Here is a 23,346-nt window from a genome sequence, read left to right on the forward strand (position 1 = left end):
GATCATGACCTGAGCCGAAGGCAGCGGCTTAACCACTGAGCCACCCAGGCGCCCCTGAGACCTCTATACATTTTAAGGAAGAAGGGAAGGTCTCCATGCAGTAGGAAAATCAACAACCCTAAAAACTGGAAGAATACCTTATATCCTCTAAGATTGTAGGAAGATGGGTGGTTTTGAAACCATGATTAACTGATATAAGTATGTTTTATAATAGAACTCAGATTTCAATATTTCAGTCCTTTCTGAATTTGAGGGCTTAAAAGTCTGCTTGAAGTAAAGACAAAATAGTTTCAAAAAGAGAGGGAGAGTCTTAACTTGAGGGTTAACTGAGGATTTTGGAGGGGAGGAGGGGGGTGGTTGGGTGAGCCTGATGGTGGGTATTAAGGAGGGCACGTATTGCATGGAGCACTGGGTGTGGTGCATAAACGATGAAATTTGGAACACTGAAAAAAAATTTAATTTAAAAAAATACAGAATAAAACATCTATTTAGGTAGCACAAAAAAAAAAAAAAAGAATATAGTGCAGAGTATTTTTTTAAAAATCATTAAGTGTACCATCCTTCTTTACCCACATCATGAGAAGCTCTCCTTCATGAAAGGACCAAGATCATAGCCAAAGGAAAGAATTTCTACTACTTTACTTTATCCTGGCCCAGATACATGGTAATGAACAGAGCCATTGTAATAATCATCAAATCTCTCCACTGATCCTCTGCTCCTAAACCCTTCTCTCTTGCTAACAGAATCTATGACTCTAAATACATGTGGAAACAAGGTTTCATTAAGGGATCACACATAATAAAAGAGGTTTCACTAAGAGAACATCTAAGGTTTCTTTGTTTTATGCATTACTGTCAGAAGAGCAATGAAAATGTGAGCTCTACAGAGAATTGAATATACACTGTAAAAGTGTATCCCAATCAGTATTTCACAGGCTCTTAAAACCTTAATGCAAAGTCATTCCTGCTAGCTTTTCCAGGTCACTCTGGTTCCCAGTGTAACCTCAATGAAGGCAATCTCAAAATTATACTTTAATATCTATCACTTTCTCATTAGACCAAATCCATGCCTCTAAAAACTGATCCTTCTTGTAACACAGGGTAATTCTGCTTCTCCCTTTACTCCTTCACAGCAGACTTTATATCTCGAAGTCCAGCTCCTAATTTTCCAAACCTTCTGTGCCCCACACAGAAATGCAATCAAATGAGGAAGCAAGACATCATCCATGGTCATTTGCTGGTTAAAGGACAGTTTCCCACACAGCAACCTTGCAGTGTGGGTATAATTTAAACTCCTATGTCAGGAAAATTCCCAATTACTACATGACATGGACTTTCACTTGTTCATCCCGAAACCTTCAAGATTACAGGTGAATACCATAAAGTGTGAGTGCCAAAAGTCTACCACTCATTCTATGAGAGACTTTTCATCAAAGAGGATATGGAGAACAATTAAAAAAAAAAAAAAAAAAAACCTGGATTCAACAAAATCAGGTTCTCATAGTCCTAGTTCTTAATAGCAGCAAAAATGCAAAATAAAAAGATTGAAGTAGATGAAATGAGAAGACTAGACCAGATGAAATTCTATCCTGCAGCAATAAGTCTACAAGATCTACCTAAGGTAAACTATGATCTAGAAAGCTAGAAACTAAATTTAAAAACACTTGTGAGCCTATGGGAACCACCTGAACAACAATGGCTCTAAGCAGTTTCCAGAAGCAGGAGCCTCACACTGACACTCCCCATTCTGTTTCACTGCATCTCGTCTTTTTTCTTTTATTTTCATAGGCACTCCTTGGGGGCCCTCAAGATTTCTGCTTCATAAAAAAATACTAGATGATTATATTCCCCTGAAATGTTCAGGTTAGAAAGTCATTGTGCAGAATATTTTATTTTTACAAAATGAATCTCACAAATATTAAGTGAACAATACTATGAACTAAGGAAAGTTATTAAAGTTATTCAAGTCAAGTAAGAATAAACTAACCACAATGTTGCACATCTAGATTGTTTTACTGCTAGAATAGGCAGGACCTGAGATACTGCCATGAATAATCTACTGCTTAAAATAAAGAAGGACTAAAAATAAACAAGTTACACATCTCCAGTAACTTAAATTAACTACATGATTTATAAAGATTCATTGTTTCACCATATACACCAATAGAGCTGAACTGGTGTACTTCACTCTACGTAAAATGGTCTTCCATATAAATGTTTCCTAGCTTTTAATTTTTTTTAATAATTTTTATGTTCAAAGTAATAACTGCACACAGTATAAAAAAGTCAAATAATAGAGAAAGGTACACAATGAAAAGTGAAAGTATCCTTTATACTACTTCAACTAAGTTCACTACTAAAAAAAAAATAAAACTCTAGTTTAAATGTATGAGGACAGCTACAAAATCCATAGTATCTGCTTTATAGTATAAGTAAGCCCGCTCCTAATTATCTGATTACATTTTTATATTCAATAAGAGGTCTCTTAAATGATACATACTTAATGTCCAGCTCCATTCTAAGGGCTGCTGAGTTATTCCTGCATACTGCAAGATAAACAACAATTGTGGCATGAAGGTGTCTGACAGTCATGGTAGGAAGGCTTCTGGAACTTCCAGTTCATGAGATTATTTCAATATATATCCCTGGGCAACATACTGTTTCCTATACCTCAAGACAAGTAAAGTCCTAAATTCAACCAAAGGACATTTTTAAATCAAATTAAATTCTTTTTAATCCCCCAACTACACCTGCCTAAATGCCATATAGATGAGAATCATTAAGATTGATCAATAGGTGGTTTATGGGTCAATATTTATTCTTTAATGACATTATTTAATCTACATCTATATACAATATACAAATAAGCAATCTGTTTAAGCACTTTTAAAAGTATGCTGTCTAGGTTCTGAGTTGTTTGTTATTTAAGGCTCCCTTTACATGATCTATGCCCATGAAGGCAAAAATCTAAGAAGAGCTGGTCCAAGAAAGCTAAATGTTATAAAAGTTAAAGAATGTTTTTCAGGCGTGCCTGGCTGGCTCAGACACTAGAGCATGCAACTCTTGATGTCAGGGTTGTATGTTTGAGTCCCGTGTTGGGTGTAGAGATTACTCAACAATACAATCTTTCAAAAAAAAAATGTTTATTTGAAATAAAAGTAGAATCTTAAAATTTTAAGTTTTCTAATTACTAAATAAGCATGTTCTTAACAAAGACCCTTTTGTGCCTAAAGAACAATAAAGTATTTGTTGTTGCTTTTCTACCAAACCGAAAAAAAAACAAAACAAAACAAAAAACCTCCTCTGGAAAGGAAAATAATTACTTCTGGAAACCACATAATAAGATAAACTTGACTATATTTAAAGTTTTCATACATTAACAAAATGGAAACTGCATTATATATGCATAAACATAACTACAAAGTTGCTATATAACAGAAACATGCACACCAAACCCAAAACTATTTTCAAATACTCATTTTAAAACTTAAGGTAACTTGGAAATCCTTTACAAATCAATATATTTGTAACTTAGACTCAAACATTTCATTTCCCAGGCCACTGCCAATTTCAACTTAGAGCTAACTATAAAAAGGAAACAAGTCTAGCTACATTTTCATGAATAACTAACCTTGACTTAATTATATGTTGATTTAGCATACCTCCCACATTTGAAACAAGTTCTAACTAGGAAGGTCACCTACAATAGTCAAATACCAGCAAAGTGATGAGAATGACATAGACCCTATGTCATGAGTTACTATAAAGAGATGATTATTAACCCATTGTTTCTCACCCAACCAAGGATTAAGCAAACTTCCCCCTTTATTCCTGCATCAATTTTTCTTCCTCTACTGGATCATTTCATCTATATTATAAACACTTTAATATCTCCCACCTTAAGTAAAATTTCTCACCTGACAACATATTCCATGTGCCCCATTCCCTTGATTTACAGAAAAGTTCATTTAAAAAAAAAAAAAATTACCCTGGGGCACCTGGGTGGCTCAGTCAGTTAAGTGTCTGCCTTCAGCTCAGGTCATGATCGCAGGGTCCTGGGATCAAGTCCCACATCAGGCTCCTTGCTCAGAGGGGAGTCTGCTTCCCCCTCTGCCTCCCCGCCACTTATGCTCATGCCCTTCCCCTTTCTCTCTCTCAAATAAATAAATAAAATCTTTAAAAAAAAAAAAAATTACCCTCAGGACACCTGGGTGACTCAGTTAAGTGTTGGATTCTTGATTTTGGCTCAGGTCACGATCTCAGGGTCATGAGATCGAGTCCTGTGTTGAGCTCCACGCTCAGCACAGAGACGGCTTGAGATTCTCTCTCCCTTTCTCTCCTTCCCTCATCCCGCTCATGCTCTCTTTCTCTCAAATAAATAAAATCTTAAAACAAAACAACAAAATAAACTATCCTCACTTTATTTCCCTTTCTGATTCTCGAACCCACTGCAATTGCGCTTTCATCTCCACAGAAATCGTTTGTATCAAGGCCACCAGTGATCTCCATATTGCCAAATCCAATCTTCAATTCTCAATCCTCATCTTATTTGACCTATTGGCAGAACTTGACACAGCTAATTAATTTTCTCCTCACTGAGGAAAAAATTTCCATCATTTTGCCTCCTACAGACACCACTCACTCTTAGTTTTCTTCCTGTCCCACTGTTCCTCCTTTAGCACCTCCTTTGCAAATGCTCATCTTCACCCTGATCTCTAAATAAAATTAGTTTGTCTAAGGGCTTAAGTCTTTGAACCTCTTCTCTTGTCCAAATTTTCTTCACTAGGCAACCACAGCCTGTTTAGACTTTAAGTATCATATATATATATACACACAAACACACACATACACATACACACACACACACACACCCATATATACCTATATATATCTATATGTATATACCTATATATATACCCCATATATACTATATATATTTATCAACACAGTCTGGCCCTTCTTCTTTGTACTCCAGATTCATACAACTAGCTAACCATTTGAAATCTCCACTTACAGATATATAAATATGCATCTCAACATTTACAAAGGTCAAAATACAATCCTAAATTCTACATAAACACCTTAAAGTCTACTTCCCACCTCTACCCCATCTGTCCCTTATCAGTATAAAACCAATTCCGTATTTCCAGTTTCAAGAGCCATTTCTGACTCTTATTTTACTTTACTGATCCTACTTTGTAAAATATCCAGAGTACACTGCTTCTCATCACCTCCACCACTAGCCCCCAACCAAAGCCACTGTCATCTCTCTCTTGTACTATTATAATAAGTCTCCTAGACTGTTTCCACAAAACAGACCATCCATACAATAGCAAGAACAATCTTACTCAAACCTAAGTCAAGTCATGTCACTTTTCTGCTCAAAATTTCTCATGAGTTGCCATCTCACTTGGAATAAAAACCAAGGTTTTTTTAATAGCCTACAAAGCCTCCTCATGATCTAGCCAATCTCATCCACTCCTCTTCCCTTTGTACATGTCACTGCAGCTACACTGTCCTCCTTGCTTTTCCTCTACACTAAGCATATCCTGCTGCAGAGCCTTTGTACTTGCTATTCCTCAACCTGAAAACACTTTCCCTGGATATCGGCAGAACCTCTCTGCTTTATTATTTAGGCCCAAATGTTACCTTATCACCACATTTTTTTACTATCCTATTTAAACAAGCACCTCTCTACCCATACTGTCACTCTCTATCCTCTTATCAGCTTTTTTATTCTTAGCATCCATTAGCTCCTGATATAGAACATACAGGCATGCCTCGTTTTATTGTGCTTTGCTGTACTGGGCTACACAGATTCTGCATTGTTGTTTTTTACAAGCTGTGAAGGTTTGTGGCAACCTTGAATCAGCAAGTTCATCGGCACCATTTTTCCAATATTTGCTCACTTCTTGTCTCTATCACATTTTGGTAATTCCTGCAAAAGTCTAAACTTTATAATAATAATTATTATTATTACTATTATTTGTTATTGCTATCCATTGTCAGTGATTAACTGATAATGTTTTAACTCACTGATAATGTTTTTTAGCAATAAATATTTTCTAATTAAGGTATATACACTGTTTTCTTAGACATAATGCTATTGTTGTACACTTAATAGAATACATTACAGTATACACATAACTTTTACATACTGGGAAACAAATTCATTTGACTCATTTTATTGCAATATTCATTTAATTGCAGTGGTCTGGAACCAAACACACACTATCTTTGATATATGCCTGTAATTATTTGTTTACTGTCTGGTTTCCCAAGTACTAAAATGTAAGCACCATGAAAGTAGCAATTTTAGTTTATGCAAAATGCAGCACTGGGAGGTAGTCCAAGATGGCAGCAGAGGAATACACTAAACTCACACCCAATGGACACACCAAATCTACTGCCACAAATCGAACAATCCCCTCTGGAAAAGACCCGAAAACTGGCTGAACATTTTGCAGCAAATGGTAAAAGGGCCAAGCTGGGAAGGAGAAGCAAGATGCAGTCTCCTCAAAATCCCACCCCTGGCATGGGGACCCACAATCAGGAGGAATCTCACAAATGCAGTTTTTTTCCTGAGGAAGTAAGGGTTCATACCTCACATCAAGTACCCCAATCCTTGGGAATTGTAACAGAGAGATGAACCCCCAAAACATCTGGCTTTGAACACCAACAGGGCTCACATCCAGGACCCAAACGGCTCACATACAGACCCAAAGGGCTGTAGGAAACTGAGATACTTCTCTTAAATGGCTCACATGCAGACTTAGTCACCCTGGAAACCAGCACAAAAGCAGCAATTTGAAAAGCGCCCAGACTACATGAAGGAGTTTCACTGGCTAATCCTACAGCATCTGTCAGAGGGGCAGGGGCCTGTTGGACCTCTCTCCAGGGACAGAGGCACTGGCAGGGACTTTATGGTTCTCTCCCTCTGCCTTGAGAGCACCAACAGGGTAACCCACCCCTGTGCTCCCCCATGCCTATGTGAAAGCTGTGTCTGCACGAGCCATGTGCTCCCCTATGGGCCTGCTAAAGCTGGCAGGCATATGCTGTCTACACAGGGGACACTCTGATCACTTGCTCTGGTGGCCGGGGGGCCTGCGTTCCTGGGTCCAAAAGGGCTGTAACAATCAGAGAGACAATTCACTACAGAGACAGTACTTTGAAAAACATCCCTAGTCTTTCTGTGAAACAGGCCTATTTACTTGCCCAGAGCTTCAGCCTGAGCACCACACTTCACATCAGCTACATATCTGGAGGCTGTGGAGGTGCTTTCAGGAAAAGGGAGCCAGGGGACACCATCTTTACACTCTCCCTAAGCCTCACTACATTTCGCCAGAACCTCCAAAAAGGAGCTTATATACTCATCTAAAGCCCTGGTTTTTGTCACTGTCACCCAGAGGACACCTTTAGATCACTTGGTCTGGAGGCCAACAGGGTGTACAATTACAACCCTACAGGACTATATATGCCTACATATTTTAAAACCTGCTGCCTGAGGGTCTGGCTTCCAATCAGCCTATATAACTGGGGGTTGCTTGAGATCCACCCCCCAGAACACTGACAAGTCTTGGCACACTCTCAACAACTGGGACTTATCAGGAATAAATCAGGCTGCTTAGAACATCACAAAGGTTTCAGAGAAAACCAAGAGCTAGGGCAAGGTTGAAAGATAAGGTTCATCTGCTACAGGAGGCCATTCTTTGAATACTCATGCATAGAAACAAACACAGAGTCAAGCAAACTGAGAAAACAGGAAAATGTCCCCCCAAAAAAGAACAAGATAAAACCTCCCCCAAAAACCTCAATAAAATAAAAAGTAGCATTAAGAACACCTGGCATTTAGTTGGGTACATATTTGCTGAATGACTAAATAAATAATAGCTTAAGTTACTATGCTATAAATTAATAAAGAATAACTCATTTAATCTCAAAAAACTACATGGAGGTATTATTAATATTCCAATTTTACAATGAGACAAAGGCATAAGAGATTAAGTTACTTGTATGTCACATATCATGTAAGTGGTACAGTCAGCCTCCTGTATCTATTAAATGAGTTTAAGTCAGATCACACAAATGGACCACTTAACAAAACATTTGGCACATTAAATTACCTAACACTTATGGAATACTTGTTCTGTGACAGACATTAATGTAGGCTCTATGTTTGTATTTACTTATTTAATTCTCATATTCTTCAATAAGTAGATGCTTTTATTTTCACTATTTTTTATTTATCAGGGCACCAAACCTAATTCAACAGAAGTTACATAAAAGACACTGCTGTGAAAGAAATGGGACAAACTCCAACCTTTACTCTTCTCGGAAGACAGTTAACATGTGTTTTGAAAGTTAGCACTGGAAACCAAATCAAAATGAACTGAATTCCTATCACTTACAGACATACTGTTAATTGTATTTGTTAGCCTGTAGTTCTAGAATGCCTTCTAAGATTCAAAGACAAAACAGATTTTCTTCATTAAAAACAAAAAAAAAGCTACCCCTTCTCCAAATATCTGATCGCTATTCCATATTGCATGGTATTGTCTAACATATCTTTTTCGTTATTTTTTTTAAGGTATTTTTTATTTATCTGAGAGTAGGAGAGAGCATGGGAGGGGAGAAGGTCAGAGGGAGAAGCAGGTTCCCCATGGAGATGGGAGCCCGATGTGGGACTTGATCCCAGGACTCCAGGATCATGACCTAAGCCGAAGGCAGTCACTCAACCAACTGAGCCACCCAGGCTATAATTTATAATTTATAATTTTCATTATAAGGAAAAAGTTAGCTGAATTAAAGTAGATCTTTTTACTATTTAAAACAGAACTTAGTCATTTATATCAATCTGAAATCACCAAGTTTATACACTGCAAATTACCTTCTGTTTTGAAAGTCAGTTTTGTTATCAAAAAATAAATTTTAAAATTACTGCACCTGAGAAAATAGCCAATTCCTTTATCCTTGAGTTAAAGCCAAAGAAATCATGAAAATGACTAAATATAATTTCTTCAGCTCAAAATACAGCATTTATTAAATTTTTAGAGCCATCGGTAGATACTATTTTATATTAATAATTAATATATGAAATATTCTGGTAAAGACCCTTAAAACTTACGGTGCAATAATGGCTCTAGCAGGTCTTTTTGTAGACTGTACTTGTGAGAGCCAACCTTCTAGCTGTGCATTCAGCTGCGGTCCTATAAAAAGAGAAAGAAAGAAATGGGAGTTAGCAGAGAAATGTACTATATACAACCATACATGACACAAAATCCTTATCGAACTTATTTGGGACTAAAATAGCTTAATGGGCACTGGGATCCTTAGTTTGTACGTTAATGTTTGATACTTAACCAACTATTAAGCAAGCCATAGAGAAGGCCATGTACTGATTAAACAAAATTTGCTTTTATCCCTTTACTTACTGACAACCATCTTCATTCCAGAACAACAATACGATCTATAATTTGAGGCACTGTTTAAACAAAATAAAACAAGAAACAAAAGACTCTAGGCATATGAAAAGAGAACACCTGAGTGACTGTTTACAGAGCACCAAAACTTGCCTTAATCACTAAAATCACACCCACAGAGTGGTCACTCCCGTGCCCAAAACCTTTCCTTCTATCCAGTCCAGCCCTACTCTGATGATCACATTGATAACCAGTGACTATGCCATGTCAAAAATCTCAATTCAAGCATCCCACTCTCCTCACTGCCTATCTTCCCAGTTCACTTCTAGAAGTCTGTTGATTGCCAACAGACTCTGAGTTACTTTCCCCACTATCTTTCCTCTCCTTTCTTCTTCCCCTCTTACCCAGCCTGAGACTTGTTCCATCACTCTGAATCATTTCTTTACCTGTGCCCTCACTCTTGCTCCTCTTTCTCCCCCACAGTCACACACAGTATCTTCACTTGTTCAACTGAATGAGATGACAAACACAAGCATATGAACTTTAAAATTATACCCATAAATTGCAGACCTTTAGCCAAGCTCAGAAATCATACCACATTAACCTTGTGAACTTGCTCTCCCAGCCTTAAGGTAATTACTTCATATAGCTTCTCATTTTACCTTAAAGCCTCATTCCCTTCTCACTCCCAGCATATGATCATGGTTTTTCATTTTGTCAAGGAAAATCAGAAGATAGCCAACCACCCTAATTTGCCAAGGACCTTCCCAGTGTTAGCACTGAAAGTCCTGCATCTAGGGAAACCTCTTAGTCACAGGCAAACCTGGACATTAGTCACCCTAAATTCAAAAGAGAAGTACTTCCTCTTCTTACCATTTATTTTGCCTTCTCTCCTGTGTCAACACATTGACCTTACTCCTATCAAAAGTCAAACAAATTCTTTCTCCACTGGGTCCCATTGTTTGTCTTCTCAAGGACTCTGCTCCTCTAATTGTCCTACTCTCCTGCACAAACTTGTCCCTTTTTACTAGATCCTTACCATTAGCTTTTTTCCTCTGGCTCTCTTTTTTTATGCATTTAATTGTAAAATATTTAAACGTTACAGAAGAATCTAGATAATAATAAAACAAACATCCATGTACCCAGTACCCCAAAAACCTAAATTTTAGTATTCTTTACTTAAGATCTTCCTTTATTGAGAAATAAAATATTACAGACACACTTGAAAACCTTGCTGATCTCATTATACATTTTCCTCCTCAGAGGGAAATCAAAATCACTTTCTGATTTTGGTGATTATCATTGCATTATATTTTTACTAATGTATATACCCATAAAAATATGCATTGTTCTGCATACGTATTGTTCTGAATGTTTTTAAATACTGCATAAATATACTGTGCATGTTCCTCCATAATTTGATTTAGTACACAACATTACTGATAACAGGTACTCATGCTGATTTTATAATTCTAGTTCACTCACTTTAATGCGGTATTATACTGTGTAAATACACCAGAATTTATCTATTCATTCTCTTCACAGACACTTGGTTGTTTCCACTGTTTCACTGCTAATATGCAATGTTACAAGTGTCTTATAAACATGTATTAAGAGCTTTTCTGGGGGCAGCCTGCTTGGTTCAGTCGGTTCAGCAACTAACTCCAGATTTCCACTCAGGTCAGGATCTCAGGATCATGGGATAGAGCCTGTGTCGGGCTCCATGCTCAATGGGGAGTCTGCTAAGGATTCTCGCTCTCTCCCTCTCCTTCTGCTCCTCCCAACCACACTCACTTGCTTTCCCTCTCTCTTCCTCTCAAATGAATAAAGAAAAAATGTTTTAAGAGTTCTTCTGGGGTTTAACCACGAATAAAAGTACTGGATCGCCAGAACACTGCAAACTGCCCACTGAAGTGGCAGATCAATTTACCCATCAGTGTAAGGGCAAAAAATGAGAAGTTTTCCTGTTAAAAATTAGGGAAAAATGGGGGCCCTGGCTGGCTCAGTCAGTGGAACTTGAGACTCTGGATCCCAGGGTTGTAAGTTTGAGTTCCACGTTGGGCATGATGCCTACTTAAAATAAAAGTAAGGGAAGAGATTTGTCTTAGAACACAATCGTCTTAGAGCACTTTCTCTAGAAAACTTGCAATCGTAAATTCTTTCTCTATCTCTTGAAATATATGTAAATGTTTTTAAAAGCTACATAAGCTTCTAGGGACCTGAGCTGGCTCATTCAGTAGATCATGTGACTCTTGATCTGGGGATCCTGAGTTCAAGCTCCTTGTTGGGTAAACAGCTTACTCTAAATAATGCTTCTAAGCAGCAACCCAGGACTCTCTGAAATGTGATTCGCACCAAAGGAGATAGCACCCTCTTTCCGCCAGTTTTTTTTTTTCTTTTTTAAGATTTTTATTTATTTATTTATTTGATAAAGACACACACAGCAAGAGAGAGAACACAAGCAGGGGCAGGGGGAGAGGAAGAAGCAGGCTTCCCACTGAGCAGGGAAGCGCTCAATCCCAGGACCCCAGGATCCTGCCTGAGCCTAAGGCAGATGCTTAATGACTGAGCCACCCAGGTGCCCCTTTCTGCCAGTTTCTGTGGAAAGACAGGAACCTAACTAGCTGATCATCTACTTCCAAGTTGCAAAATTACCTCCTATCATAAGAACACAAGTTTATTTTTAGCCAGTTACAAATACATATGGTCACCGCAATTACCAACTGATTTAGAATGAACTATGTGTGAGAAATGTTGCTATCAAGTCCTCTGACTTGAGCACTACTTACAATTTATCTTGAGAACATGTATGTAATAGGTTGTATCTGGCCATATAAAAGGGTGAGCTCTCTTTAGATCTCTGAAATCTCTTAGCAGATTGACTGTGATGTGCTTCACATTCTGGCTCAATGCTTATTTTCTTTCTCTTCTGCCTCTGAAGAGAGGTTTTTCTGAAATGGAGGTTTTGGTTTAAATTATATTTCTCCAACATCAGCAATGGTTAAAAATTCCCATTTCCCCTCATCCTTATCAATATTTGATACTGACAGAACTTTTAATTTTTTTGGCAAAATGATAGGTATGAAATAATATCCCTTTATTTCTTCTAATTTGTTTTTCCCTGATATCCACTGACATTAAACATCTACTGACTTGGTTATCCCTCTGTATATATTTAGGACTAAATACAGAAACAAGTCAAGTTTATAATGAACAGCCCATCTATAAAATGCCAAAGTACAAAAAACTTCCAATTTCAGCAAACAATGTAGTTTATTTTAATAACTTAAAATTAAGAACAATTCCAAAAACCATTATATTACATAAACTCATTAGTAACTCATGGAAAAAAGTTCAGATTTTCAATGTAAACTTTTAGCTGCCAAATAAACTCTGCATTAACTTAAAAGAAGTATTGCTCTAAATATTTCTACATACAGGAAGTTTACAAAACATAAAATGAATAATGGATAAAAGCAAAGAACATATTATCTCCCAATTTAGCCACTCTATTGCTAGGACCAATTTCCTTAAAAGGTTCGTAAGGTAAAAGCTAAACTCCAAGTTTCTTAATTGTCTTTGAATAAGACAACTGAGCATATCTATTTATTATGGCTGCTTAACTGCTAATCTATAAAATATCAAGTTAAAAAATGAATTTGAGTTCTTCCAGAGAGACTGATACTTGGCAATATGGTATCCTTAACACATGAAGATGATGAACAAAATATAATTTGTATTTCAAATATCACTGGATTTGAAGGCATACTGATGAGCAGAAAAATCAGAAATATTGTTAAATCCTAGCGAAACTAATGGCTATGTCACTTTGCCCTGAGAAGGATAAATGGGTATTTACTTCTTTGGACAAGATATTAAAAGTAGGTTCCCAGAGGATCAATGCTTCAGGTACTTCCTTAGGAAACAGACAATAAATAATGGGCTGTATTTACTGTGATGCAAATTAACAACATTTCTGCTTCTATCCTACTTGAGTTGGACAATTTCACAAAGAAATTTATTCTCATGGTGACAAAACTACAGAGGTATTAAACATACATACACATACACACATAAACACACCCCTCCTCAGCACTGCTTTTCCTATGCAACTTGTTAACAGAACCATTCTAAGACATGTAATGAAGTAAGCCAAAATGTTTTTCTACACTTTTCTCATTGGTTTGCTCTTCCTATTCTTATTTGCAAACAAAAAATTTTAGTGGTCTGCTCACTCTGAACAGAAATCATGTGTTCTATAAGCTCGTCTCTTCTATTAAATAAATTAGCACATCATGGTCTTAACTATGACTAACAATGTTTTAATGTCATAAATAAGATTTGCCTTCATTTTTTAATTGAATAAATGTTTATGGGACACCTATTTATGTGCCAAGAAGTGGAATGGATGCTATAGTTATAGCAATAAAAAAAAGACAAATGCAATGTCTGCCTTCATGGAGCTTCTGTCAGTGTCTCAAACACAAAGAATGGCTAATAGTTAAAAAACTTCAGACACCAAGGCAAGCTAAAAAAAAAGACATTTTTTGTTAGAAGAGCCTTCTAGTGTGGCTCAAAGTATCCCACATAAAGAATGACCAACAGTCATAAAATTTTTTATACCATTCTTCCTTAGGTGGTACCTGACTATTGACACAGTAAACTTAATTCCATGGGATTTGTTAAGGCAAAGTAACAAGGGACAAAACAGAAGCAAAAAATATAAAACCAAATGAAAGCACACTGTCAGCACCTAGTATTTTACTGGCATTCATTTCTGTGAAACCTATTCAAACTAGAAAAATTAACCTGTAGTCAAAATATGGGGGGACAAGAGATGGGGGGACACGTGGGTGGCTCAGTGGGTTAGGCAGGCTCAGGTCATGATTTCAAGGTCCCAGGATCAAGCCCCACACTGGTCTCTCGGCTCAGCGGGGAGCCTGTTCCCCCCTCTCTCTACCTGCCTGTCTGTCTACTTGTGATCTCTCTCTCTCTCTCTGTGTCAAATAAATAAATAAATAAATAATCTTTTAAAATAATAATTATAACAACAACAACAACAAAAAGGATGAGGAGGAGGAGGAGGATGATGATAGAGGCACCTGGGTGGCTCAGTCGGTTAGGTATCTGCCTTTGGCTCAGTTCACAATCCCAAGGTCCTGGGATCAAGCCCCCTGTGAGGCTCTCCGCTCAGTGGGAAGTCTGCTTTGCCCTCTCCCTCTGCCTGCCGCTCCCCCTGCTAGCACTCTTTCTCTGTAAAATAAATAAATAAATAAAATCTTTCTTTAACAATAAAAAATAAGGGGCACCTGGGAAGCTCAGTCATTAAGTGTCTGCCTGAAGCTCAGGTCATGATCCCAGACTCCTGGGATCAAGCCCCACATCGGACTTCCTTCTCCATGGGAAACCTGCTTCTCCCTCTCCCACTCCCCCTGCTTGTGCTCCCTCTCTCACTGTGTGTGTGTGTCTGTCTGTCTCTCTCTCTCTCTGTCAAATAAATAAATAAATAATCTAAAAATAAAATTTAAAAAAATTGAAAATTTAAAATTTGTTAGACTTTTTTTTTAAGATTTATTTATTTGACAGAGAGAGAAAGAGTGCGCACAAGTAGGCAGAGAGGCAAGCAGAGAGAGTGGGGAAAGCAGGCTCCCCGCTGAGCAGAGAGCCTGATGCTGGCTCTATCCCAGGACCCTGAGATCATGACCTGAGCCAAAGGCAGAGGCTTAACCCACTGAGCCACCCAGGCACCCCTATGCGAGACCTGTGGCTGCTGGATCTCTGAATTTCACAGGCCAGTAAAAATTTCTCAAATAAATGGGGGAACCAACACAGGGGTGTCAGGTTTTTTTAGTTTACTAAGAATGGATATTTAAAATATACCATTTATCTATGACCACAATGACTTCATAAAATAAATAAAACCAAAAAGTAAGATGAGTACAATTTTAAGATAATCTTAGTCCTTTAAACTGAATAAATTAACCACATTTCATTGACTCCAAGATACCAGCAGTACCAACATGCACCATTATTTTATGTATCACTAAGACAAAAAAGCTCCCAATTAAACAAGGACATATGGCTGCTTATCACTTAGAATTTTTTATTGGAAAAGCTATTTTCAACTTATTTAAACATGAATTTTGATACTCATGTTTATATTTTAAAAAGCAAAATAAATTCAAAGTATTCTTGTTATTAAAGAGGGCTCATGTGGTGATAAGCAATGGGTGTTATATGCAACTAATGAATCTGTAACACTACATCAAGAACTAATGAAAAAGGGGATTGAGAGATACAAACTTCCACTTATAGAATGAGTAAGTCATGGAAATGAACAGTGCAGCATAAGGAATATAGTCAATAATACTGTAATAACACTGTATGGTGACCACATTTACTGTGGGGATGATCCAGTAATGTACACAACTGTTGAATCTATGTTGTACATCTGATGTTAATATTGTATGTTAATAATTCAATTAAAAAATAAATGAGATGTTTAAATTAAAAAAACTAATGATATACTATATGCTGGATAACTGAACATAATAATAAAAAAGGTTCTGAAAAATGTCTTCAAATTCACAATCTGATATCTAAATTGTTTTTTAACTCACAGTCATTGGTGCCCTTTGTTCTTCCATAAAATCATTCTCTGTACCATGTGTATAATTAGTGATGCAATATTTCTTTTAAAAGTGTTCCTCTAGGGGCACCTGGGTACTGTGGTCGGTTAAGCATCTGCCTTCAGTTCAGTTCATAATCTCAAGGTCCTGGGATCAAAACCCATATCAGGCTCCCTGCTCACTGGGGAGTCTGTTTGCCCCTCTCCCTCTGACCCTTCCTCTGCTTGTGCGCCTTCTCGCTCGCTCTCTCAAATCTTTTATAAATAAGTAAGTAGGGGCGCCTGGGTGGCTCAGTTGGTTAAGCAACTGCCTTGGGCTCAGGTCACGGTCCCGGAGTCCCGGGATCGAGTCCCGTATTAGGCTCCCAGCTCCATGGGGAGTCTGCTTCTCCCTCTGACCTTCTCGCCTCTCATGCTCTCTCTCAAATAAATAAATAAAATCTTAAAAAAAAAAAAAATAAGTAAATAAGGAATGGAAGGAAAGGAGGGGGGGAAGGAAGGAGGAAATGAAGAACAGAGGGAAGGAGGGAAGGGAGGCAGAAAAGAAGGAGTTCTTCCATTGCCTCTGGGACTCTAGTTTAAGCAACTAACTATACACGTTCCCATGCCATACATTTCTTTTTTTTTTTTTTTTTAAGATTTTATTTATTTATTTGACAGAGAACACAAGTAGGCAGAGAGGCAGGCAGAGAGAGAGAGAGAGAAGCAGGCTCTGCACCAAGCAGAGAGCCCGATGTGGGGCTCAATCCCAGGGTCCTGGGATCATGACCTGGGCCGAAGGCAGAGGCCCCAACCCGCTGAGCCACCCAGGCGCCCCTTACATTTCTTGATCTTACAGAAAAGTCACAAGATGCCAACTAACCACAGGTTTCAGAAGACAGCTAGGAACGGCAATGGTAATCTCTTCCGTAAATGGTCCTTAAATGGCATGTTAACTCAAACATCAATGGACTGCAGTTGTCCAGTCATACAAGCAGGATTGATCCTTGAATTCACATATATGTACACAGTGGCAACTATTTCACAACCAACAATGATGTTTAGGTACAATATAAACTATACTCACTATAATATTCTGATATTTATTTCAATGCAGAATAGCAAAAAAATCATCAAAAACCAGCACTTGAGACCACCGCTTCTAACTACAATGAAAAGTATTTCTGAGAAGGCTTACCAAGTACAATAATCTCATTTAATTTTAAAAGTAACATTTCTGCAGTTCTCCCCAAATTCTTTCTCTCATTATTGATGCTGTACTATGATCACATACCTAAAATTTATTGCTATGCTATTAATAAAACCTAGTATTTTATTTTTAGATACATCTCAAGGGATACTATTTGTTTTTATGTATCTGTGATAGGACTCCTCACACAGAATACAACATGCTCTTGAAACCACAAGAATTGTCACACTGAATCTAACCCAAAACTATCTAGAGCATTACTGTATCAACCCTCCCAAAAACACTTTGCTGTGAAGAATACTGATGGTTCTCCTTGACAAAAATCTCAAAGGTTAGGCCAAATCCAAATATCTTGGATTCCTTTTTACTGACCAATTTATTTAAACATTTTAAGAATTTATTTATATTTTTTAGTTAAATTCTGTAGTTCAGAATACAGTTGCATAAGGGCAATTACTACTTCAATGAATAACCTTTAACGTAAATGAACCAACTCTTATATTTGTCCAACTGGAAATCACTGATCACTCTTCAGCCCACTCATATAGTTTCTCAAAATTTTGACAAAGTTAATAGCAACTTCACTGGCATTTCCTACCTAAAAAGGTTCAAATTTGATGGATCACAGTGTATTTCGCCCTTCAAGTCACTTATAAAACTTTAGTCTGAAAATAGGTTTAACAGTGATCCCATTAATAGTCCATTAATTTGAATTATCTATTCCTACTCCTATTTTCTATTGATAAACAAATTCCTTATCCCTATAAAATGATGTGACTAAATCCCTTGATAGTGCCTGGCTGTAATATCTTATGAAAACTCTTTTTTTAGGATCAAAATATTGATTCTGTTTGCTATTTTTTATTGTAAAAAATATGTTTGGTATAGAAAATTGGGGGAATACACGTATTATGGGGTAAAAACCAACAATCCCACAATAATAAAAATCTGAAAATTAGTATTTTCCAAATTTCCTTATAAATCTTTAAAATGATCTACAATTCTGTACCCTGCTTTTATTTACATAATAACATTATAGCATAAGCATTTCCCTATATGATGAACTCCTTAAAGATAGTTTATGGCTAAATAGCATTTCACTACATGAATGGATCACTTCGTCCTTAAATATTTTTCCAATATAAGATGTTTAGGTTGTTTGCAATTTTTCTGTACTATTATAAAAAATTCTGTAGTATATGTCTCTGTTTCATATTTAAATTTTTTTATTTTTGAATTTCTCGGAAAATGGAATTACTATGTAAATCAGTATGAGCTGTTTTAAGATTTCCATATATATATTCAAAATGCTATCCAAAATTGCATCCATTCATAATTATTCACCTTGTATGACAATGACTGTTGCACCATAACCTCAACATTCTCATCAAAAAAATGTTCTGAAAGAGAAAGTAATTTAACCCACTACCTTACTTGATAAAAATTAAAATCTAATGTCCTTACATCTAGCATTTGAAAAGCCAAATATTTTATTTCTTGAACCAGAGCAATTTAACTTCTAAGAAAAATATATTTTTGGCTTCTGAGATATTTATTTTTTACTTGGACCATGGAATAGCAATATGATTCTTACCAGCCACAAATTTCCCATTACCAATGTTTAGCAAACAACTACTAACCACAGGTCTTTATAGAAGACAAGTCAAATTCAAAATCAAGCCTATTCTTCTGCATCATGCTGCTATTTTAAATTATAATCTTAGAGATTTTGATATGCTCCTTTAATTAGATTTTTAACTAATGGGGGTCCTCAAACAATAGTCAAAAAGAGGTCTGCAGACCAGAATCATCTGATGTATTTATTTAAGGAAGAGATCTCTAGGTCTTACCACAGAGCTACTGTCACAACAATCTCTGGAGATGGCAACCATTTTTCAAAAACAAGCGTTTATCAAGCTCTCCAGGTGACTCTGATATTAATATTAAAATGTGGACGTGGATGGAACTAGAGGGTATTATGCTAAACGAAGTAAGTCAATCAGAGAAAAACAATTATCATATGATCTCACTGATACCTGGAATTTAAGAAACAAGGCAGAGAATCACAGCGGAAGAGAAGGAAAAAAAATGAAACAAGATTAAGCCAGAGGAGGAGAAAAACCTTAAGAGATTCTTAATCTTAGGAAACAAACCGAGGGTAGCTGGAGGGGAGGGAGGAAGGCAAATGGGGTAACCAGGCGATGGACACTGGGGAGGGTGTGTGTTGTAATGAGCACTGGGTGTGATATAAGACTGATGAATCACAGACCTGTACTCCTGAAACAAAAAATACATTATATGTTAACTTAAAAAAATAAGGGAAAAAAATGTGAGGTCCACTGCCATAAAGGAGTTTATTTGCCCATGCTATATGAATCAATGTAGCTAACAGGCTCTTGGAAGGTTTATAACTGAGATTTTTCAATGCCACCAAAAAAAAAAAAAAAGAAATCACATAATCTACAAATGAGCAATACGTAAATGCATAAACTTTTATCTCCAAACTACTCTGAAGCCTTAAGTGGCTTTCGTTGCTTAAAGTTTCCATAAGTTTATTTTTAATGGTATCTGTAGCCTCCCATTAGGATCAATGCCTCTCCAGCTTTTCCCCTCAGACAACCATGATGACAACGTAAACTCAGATTCTTAGAAAATAGGTTGATACACAAATTCAAATTCTCTTTTAAATCTTCTGTTTTAATCTAAAAATTCATGAGGATGTAACAGACGGACAATACAATACGACTATAATCTCAAAACTCCCATGTTCCCATTTGCAACTTAAAAGGAGGCTTTGGGGAAAAATACACCATGTTTATCCTCTAACACAGAGTCAAGTACTCTAGTGAGGAAATACGAACCTGAATCATAAAAAGGCAACCACCTAAATGATATAAATGCTTAACGTTGGGTCCACAATACTTCCTCCATGCATATGTAACCAAGAATCATTTTCTTCCAATTGCAGCTAGTGTGTTTCTTTTCCCTTTTTTTAAATGTTTCTTTGGGTTACAAACAGTTAGTTGATACTAGTAAATCTGGGTATTTTGATACCAAATCTAAAAACAATCTGTGGAAAAATAAAACAAGTCTGCCTTATTGGACAAAATCAGGACTAAGATAAATTACACTTCCCACACAAGGCAATATTTCTTTCACTAAAAAAAATAGAAGTTTCTTAAGATAAAAATTAGAATTTTCACTTTCCATATATTTCCACCACAAAACAGATTTACAGACATTACTACATTCTCACCTTATTATGTGTAATACAGGTCTTCTATAAAGGCTTTCACTTACAGAATTTAACCAGAAAGTGATTGGGCCCAGTGGTCTACACAAAATGAAATGTGTAGTGTGACTGCAGATCTATGAACTGATAGAACAACAGATGTGAAACAATCTAAGTGTCAATTCCCCAAAAAAAGCCTGGTTAAATAAATTATAGTAGATCCATAGAGTAGAAGATTAAACAATGTTAAACACTGATGGAAATTTTTATGAAATTATAAGGGAGATCTCCTAATAAGGAAGAAAAAGAAAGCACTGTATAGAATAGAAGGTACAATATGCTGTCATCTTGTATGTGCATATACAGATTATGTACTAGTTTATATTTATGTAAAATATTTCTGAACCAACATAAAAGAAATGGATAACAGTGACTGTATCCTGACAGAAACTAAGAGTAGAGGGAAACTTTACTTTTCACTGTACTTTTTTGTATCTTTCATACTTTGTACTATGTATATATACTATCTACCCAAATATTAAGAACATGGTGCAGTCATATAATACCATGAAGTCATAAACAATGATGCTGCACTAAGATACAGAAGCAACAAAGGTCATTAACCACTGAACAGATAAAGAAAATGTGGGGGGGCCTAGATGGTTCAGTCCATTAAGCATCTGCCTTCAACTCAAGTCATGATCCCAGGGTCCTGGGATCAAGCCCCACATTGGGCTCCCTGCTCGGCGGGAAGCCTGCTTCTTCCTCTCCCTCTGCCCCTGTTTGTGCTCCCCTCTCTCTGTGTTTCTATCAAATAAGTAAATAAATAATCTTCTTTTAAAGATTTTTATTCATTTGACAAGAGAGATCACAAGTAGGCAAAGCAGCAGACAGAGAGGGGGAAGCAGGCTCCCTGCTAAGCAGAGAACCCGATATAGGGCTCGATCCCAAGACCCTGAGATCATGACCTGAGCTGAAGGCAGAGGCTTAACCCACTGATCCACCCAGGTGCCCCTAAATAAATAACCTTTATAAAATTAATTAATTAATTAATTAATTAAATGCGCTCACAGAGAGGACATTTAAAAAAAAAAAAAGAAAAGAGACAAAATGTGGTATGTATACACAGTGGACTAATACTCAGCCATTTTAAAAAATGAAATGGGATACCTGAGTGGCACAGTCGGTTAAGCATATGACTTTTGGTTTCAGCTCAGGTTGTGATTTCAGGGTCATAAGATCAAGCCCCAAGTTGGTGTCCCCACTTAGAGTGGAGTTGGCTTAAAACTTCTCTGCTCGGGCGCCTGGGTGGCTCAGTGGGTTAAGCCGCTGCCTTCGGCTCAGGTCATGATCTCAGGGTCCTGGGATCTAGTCCCGAATCGGGCTCTCTGTTCAGCAGGGAGCCAGCCTGCTTCCCTCTCTCTCTCTCTGTCTGCCTCTCTGCCTACTTGCGATCTCTGTCTGTCAAATAAATAAATAAAATCTTTTTTTTTTTAAAGATTTATTTATTTGACAGACAGAGATCACAAGTAGCCAGAGAGATAGAGAGAGAGGAGGAAGCAGGCTCCCTGCTGAGCAGAGAACCCGATGTGGGGCTCGATCCCAGGACCCTGGGATCATGACCTGAGCCGTAAGCAGAGGCCTTAACCCACTGAACCACCCAGGCGCCCCAATAAATAAAATCTTTAAAAAAAAATAAATAAATAAAACTTCTCTGCTCACTCATCCTCTCTCTCCTCTCTCTCTGTCTCAATCAAAAATTTAAAAATGCATCTTTTTAAAAAAAAAACAATGAAATCTTGACATTCACGGCCAACATGATATATCTAGATGGTATTAAACTATATGAAATACTCCAGACCTTATCATTTCCCTTATATTTAGAATCTAAAAAGCAAAAACAAATGAACAGACAGCAACAACAACAGAGAAACACTCATAAATATAGAGAACAAACTGGTGTTGCGTAGGGGTAAGAGGTGGGGGATGCGCAAAATGGGTGGAGGGGATTAGAGGTACAAACTTCCCGCGCACCTAAGGAGCTCAGTCATTGGTCATCTGCCTTTGGCTCAGGTCATCCAGTGCCCAATCGGCCTCTTTGCTTAGCAGGAAGCCTGCTTCTCCCTCTGCCCCTCCCCCTGCTCTTGCTCTCTCTCTCTCTCACTGTCTCTCTCAAATAAATAACATCTTTTAAAAAATGATTTACAGAGGTACTGTAAGGGCCATTTAGCCAGAGCAGCTCTATCCTGACCCTCCCCCACACCCCCTCAGGGAACTTACTTAAAAACAAGTCCTGGAAACCAGTCCCAGGTAACTGGGTGGGTCAGGCCAGGTGGAGGTATCCAATCAATGGGGGCGCATACGGTCTCCCTAGCTACCAAGGAGTATGGGCCCTGCCCTTTGGGTGCCCTTTGGGTGCCCTTTGGGTGCCAATTCTGACCAAGGTGAGACGCTAGTTCAAATATCTACTATAGGGTAAATTGTAATTCAAGTGGTCACTTATGTGTGACCTAGCAGGACTCTGTAGCTTTCTCTGTGTGTTACAATCTCATTGGCCACCTGTGCGTGGCCAGGCCCAACCACATGGCCTTTGCCCTTAAAAGCTAGTCTGTAAGGCAGAGAGAGGTCACCTCTTTGCCAAGAGACGGCCCTGGACAGTCAGTTTGATTCTCGATGCTTGGCGCGAAATAAAGCTTTGCTTGACCTTCGCTTTGTATCAGTCTCGCTCCTTTGACCATGGACCCAACAGTACAAACTTCCAATTACAAATAAAGAAGTGACAAGGATGAAACATACAGCATAGGGAATATAGTCAATATTACTGTCATACACTTTTTGTAGAAAGCATTTTATAATGTATAGAACCACTATGTTGTAC

The 23,346-nt window shown here is 37.5% G+C and overlaps 1 protein-coding gene across 2 annotated transcripts in view; it reads right to left on the reverse strand.

Moving 5' to 3' along the window:
• MEMO1 (mediator of cell motility 1) overlaps positions 1-23,346 on the reverse strand; it is a 116,894-nt gene that overhangs the window by 53,348 nt on the left and 40,200 nt on the right. For both annotated transcript variants that reach the window (XM_082745271.1, XM_082745272.1), the window contains one exon: positions 9,125-9,206. In XM_082745271.1, coding sequence (XP_082601397.1) covers positions 9,125-9,206 — 82 coding nt within the window. The remainder of the gene's footprint in view (positions 1-9,124; positions 9,207-23,346) is intronic.

This window comes from Mustela nivalis, assembly GCF_964662115.1.
Source record: "Mustela nivalis genome assembly, chromosome: 8".
In the NCBI taxonomy this organism is placed as follows: domain Eukaryota; kingdom Metazoa; phylum Chordata; class Mammalia; order Carnivora; family Mustelidae; genus Mustela; species Mustela nivalis.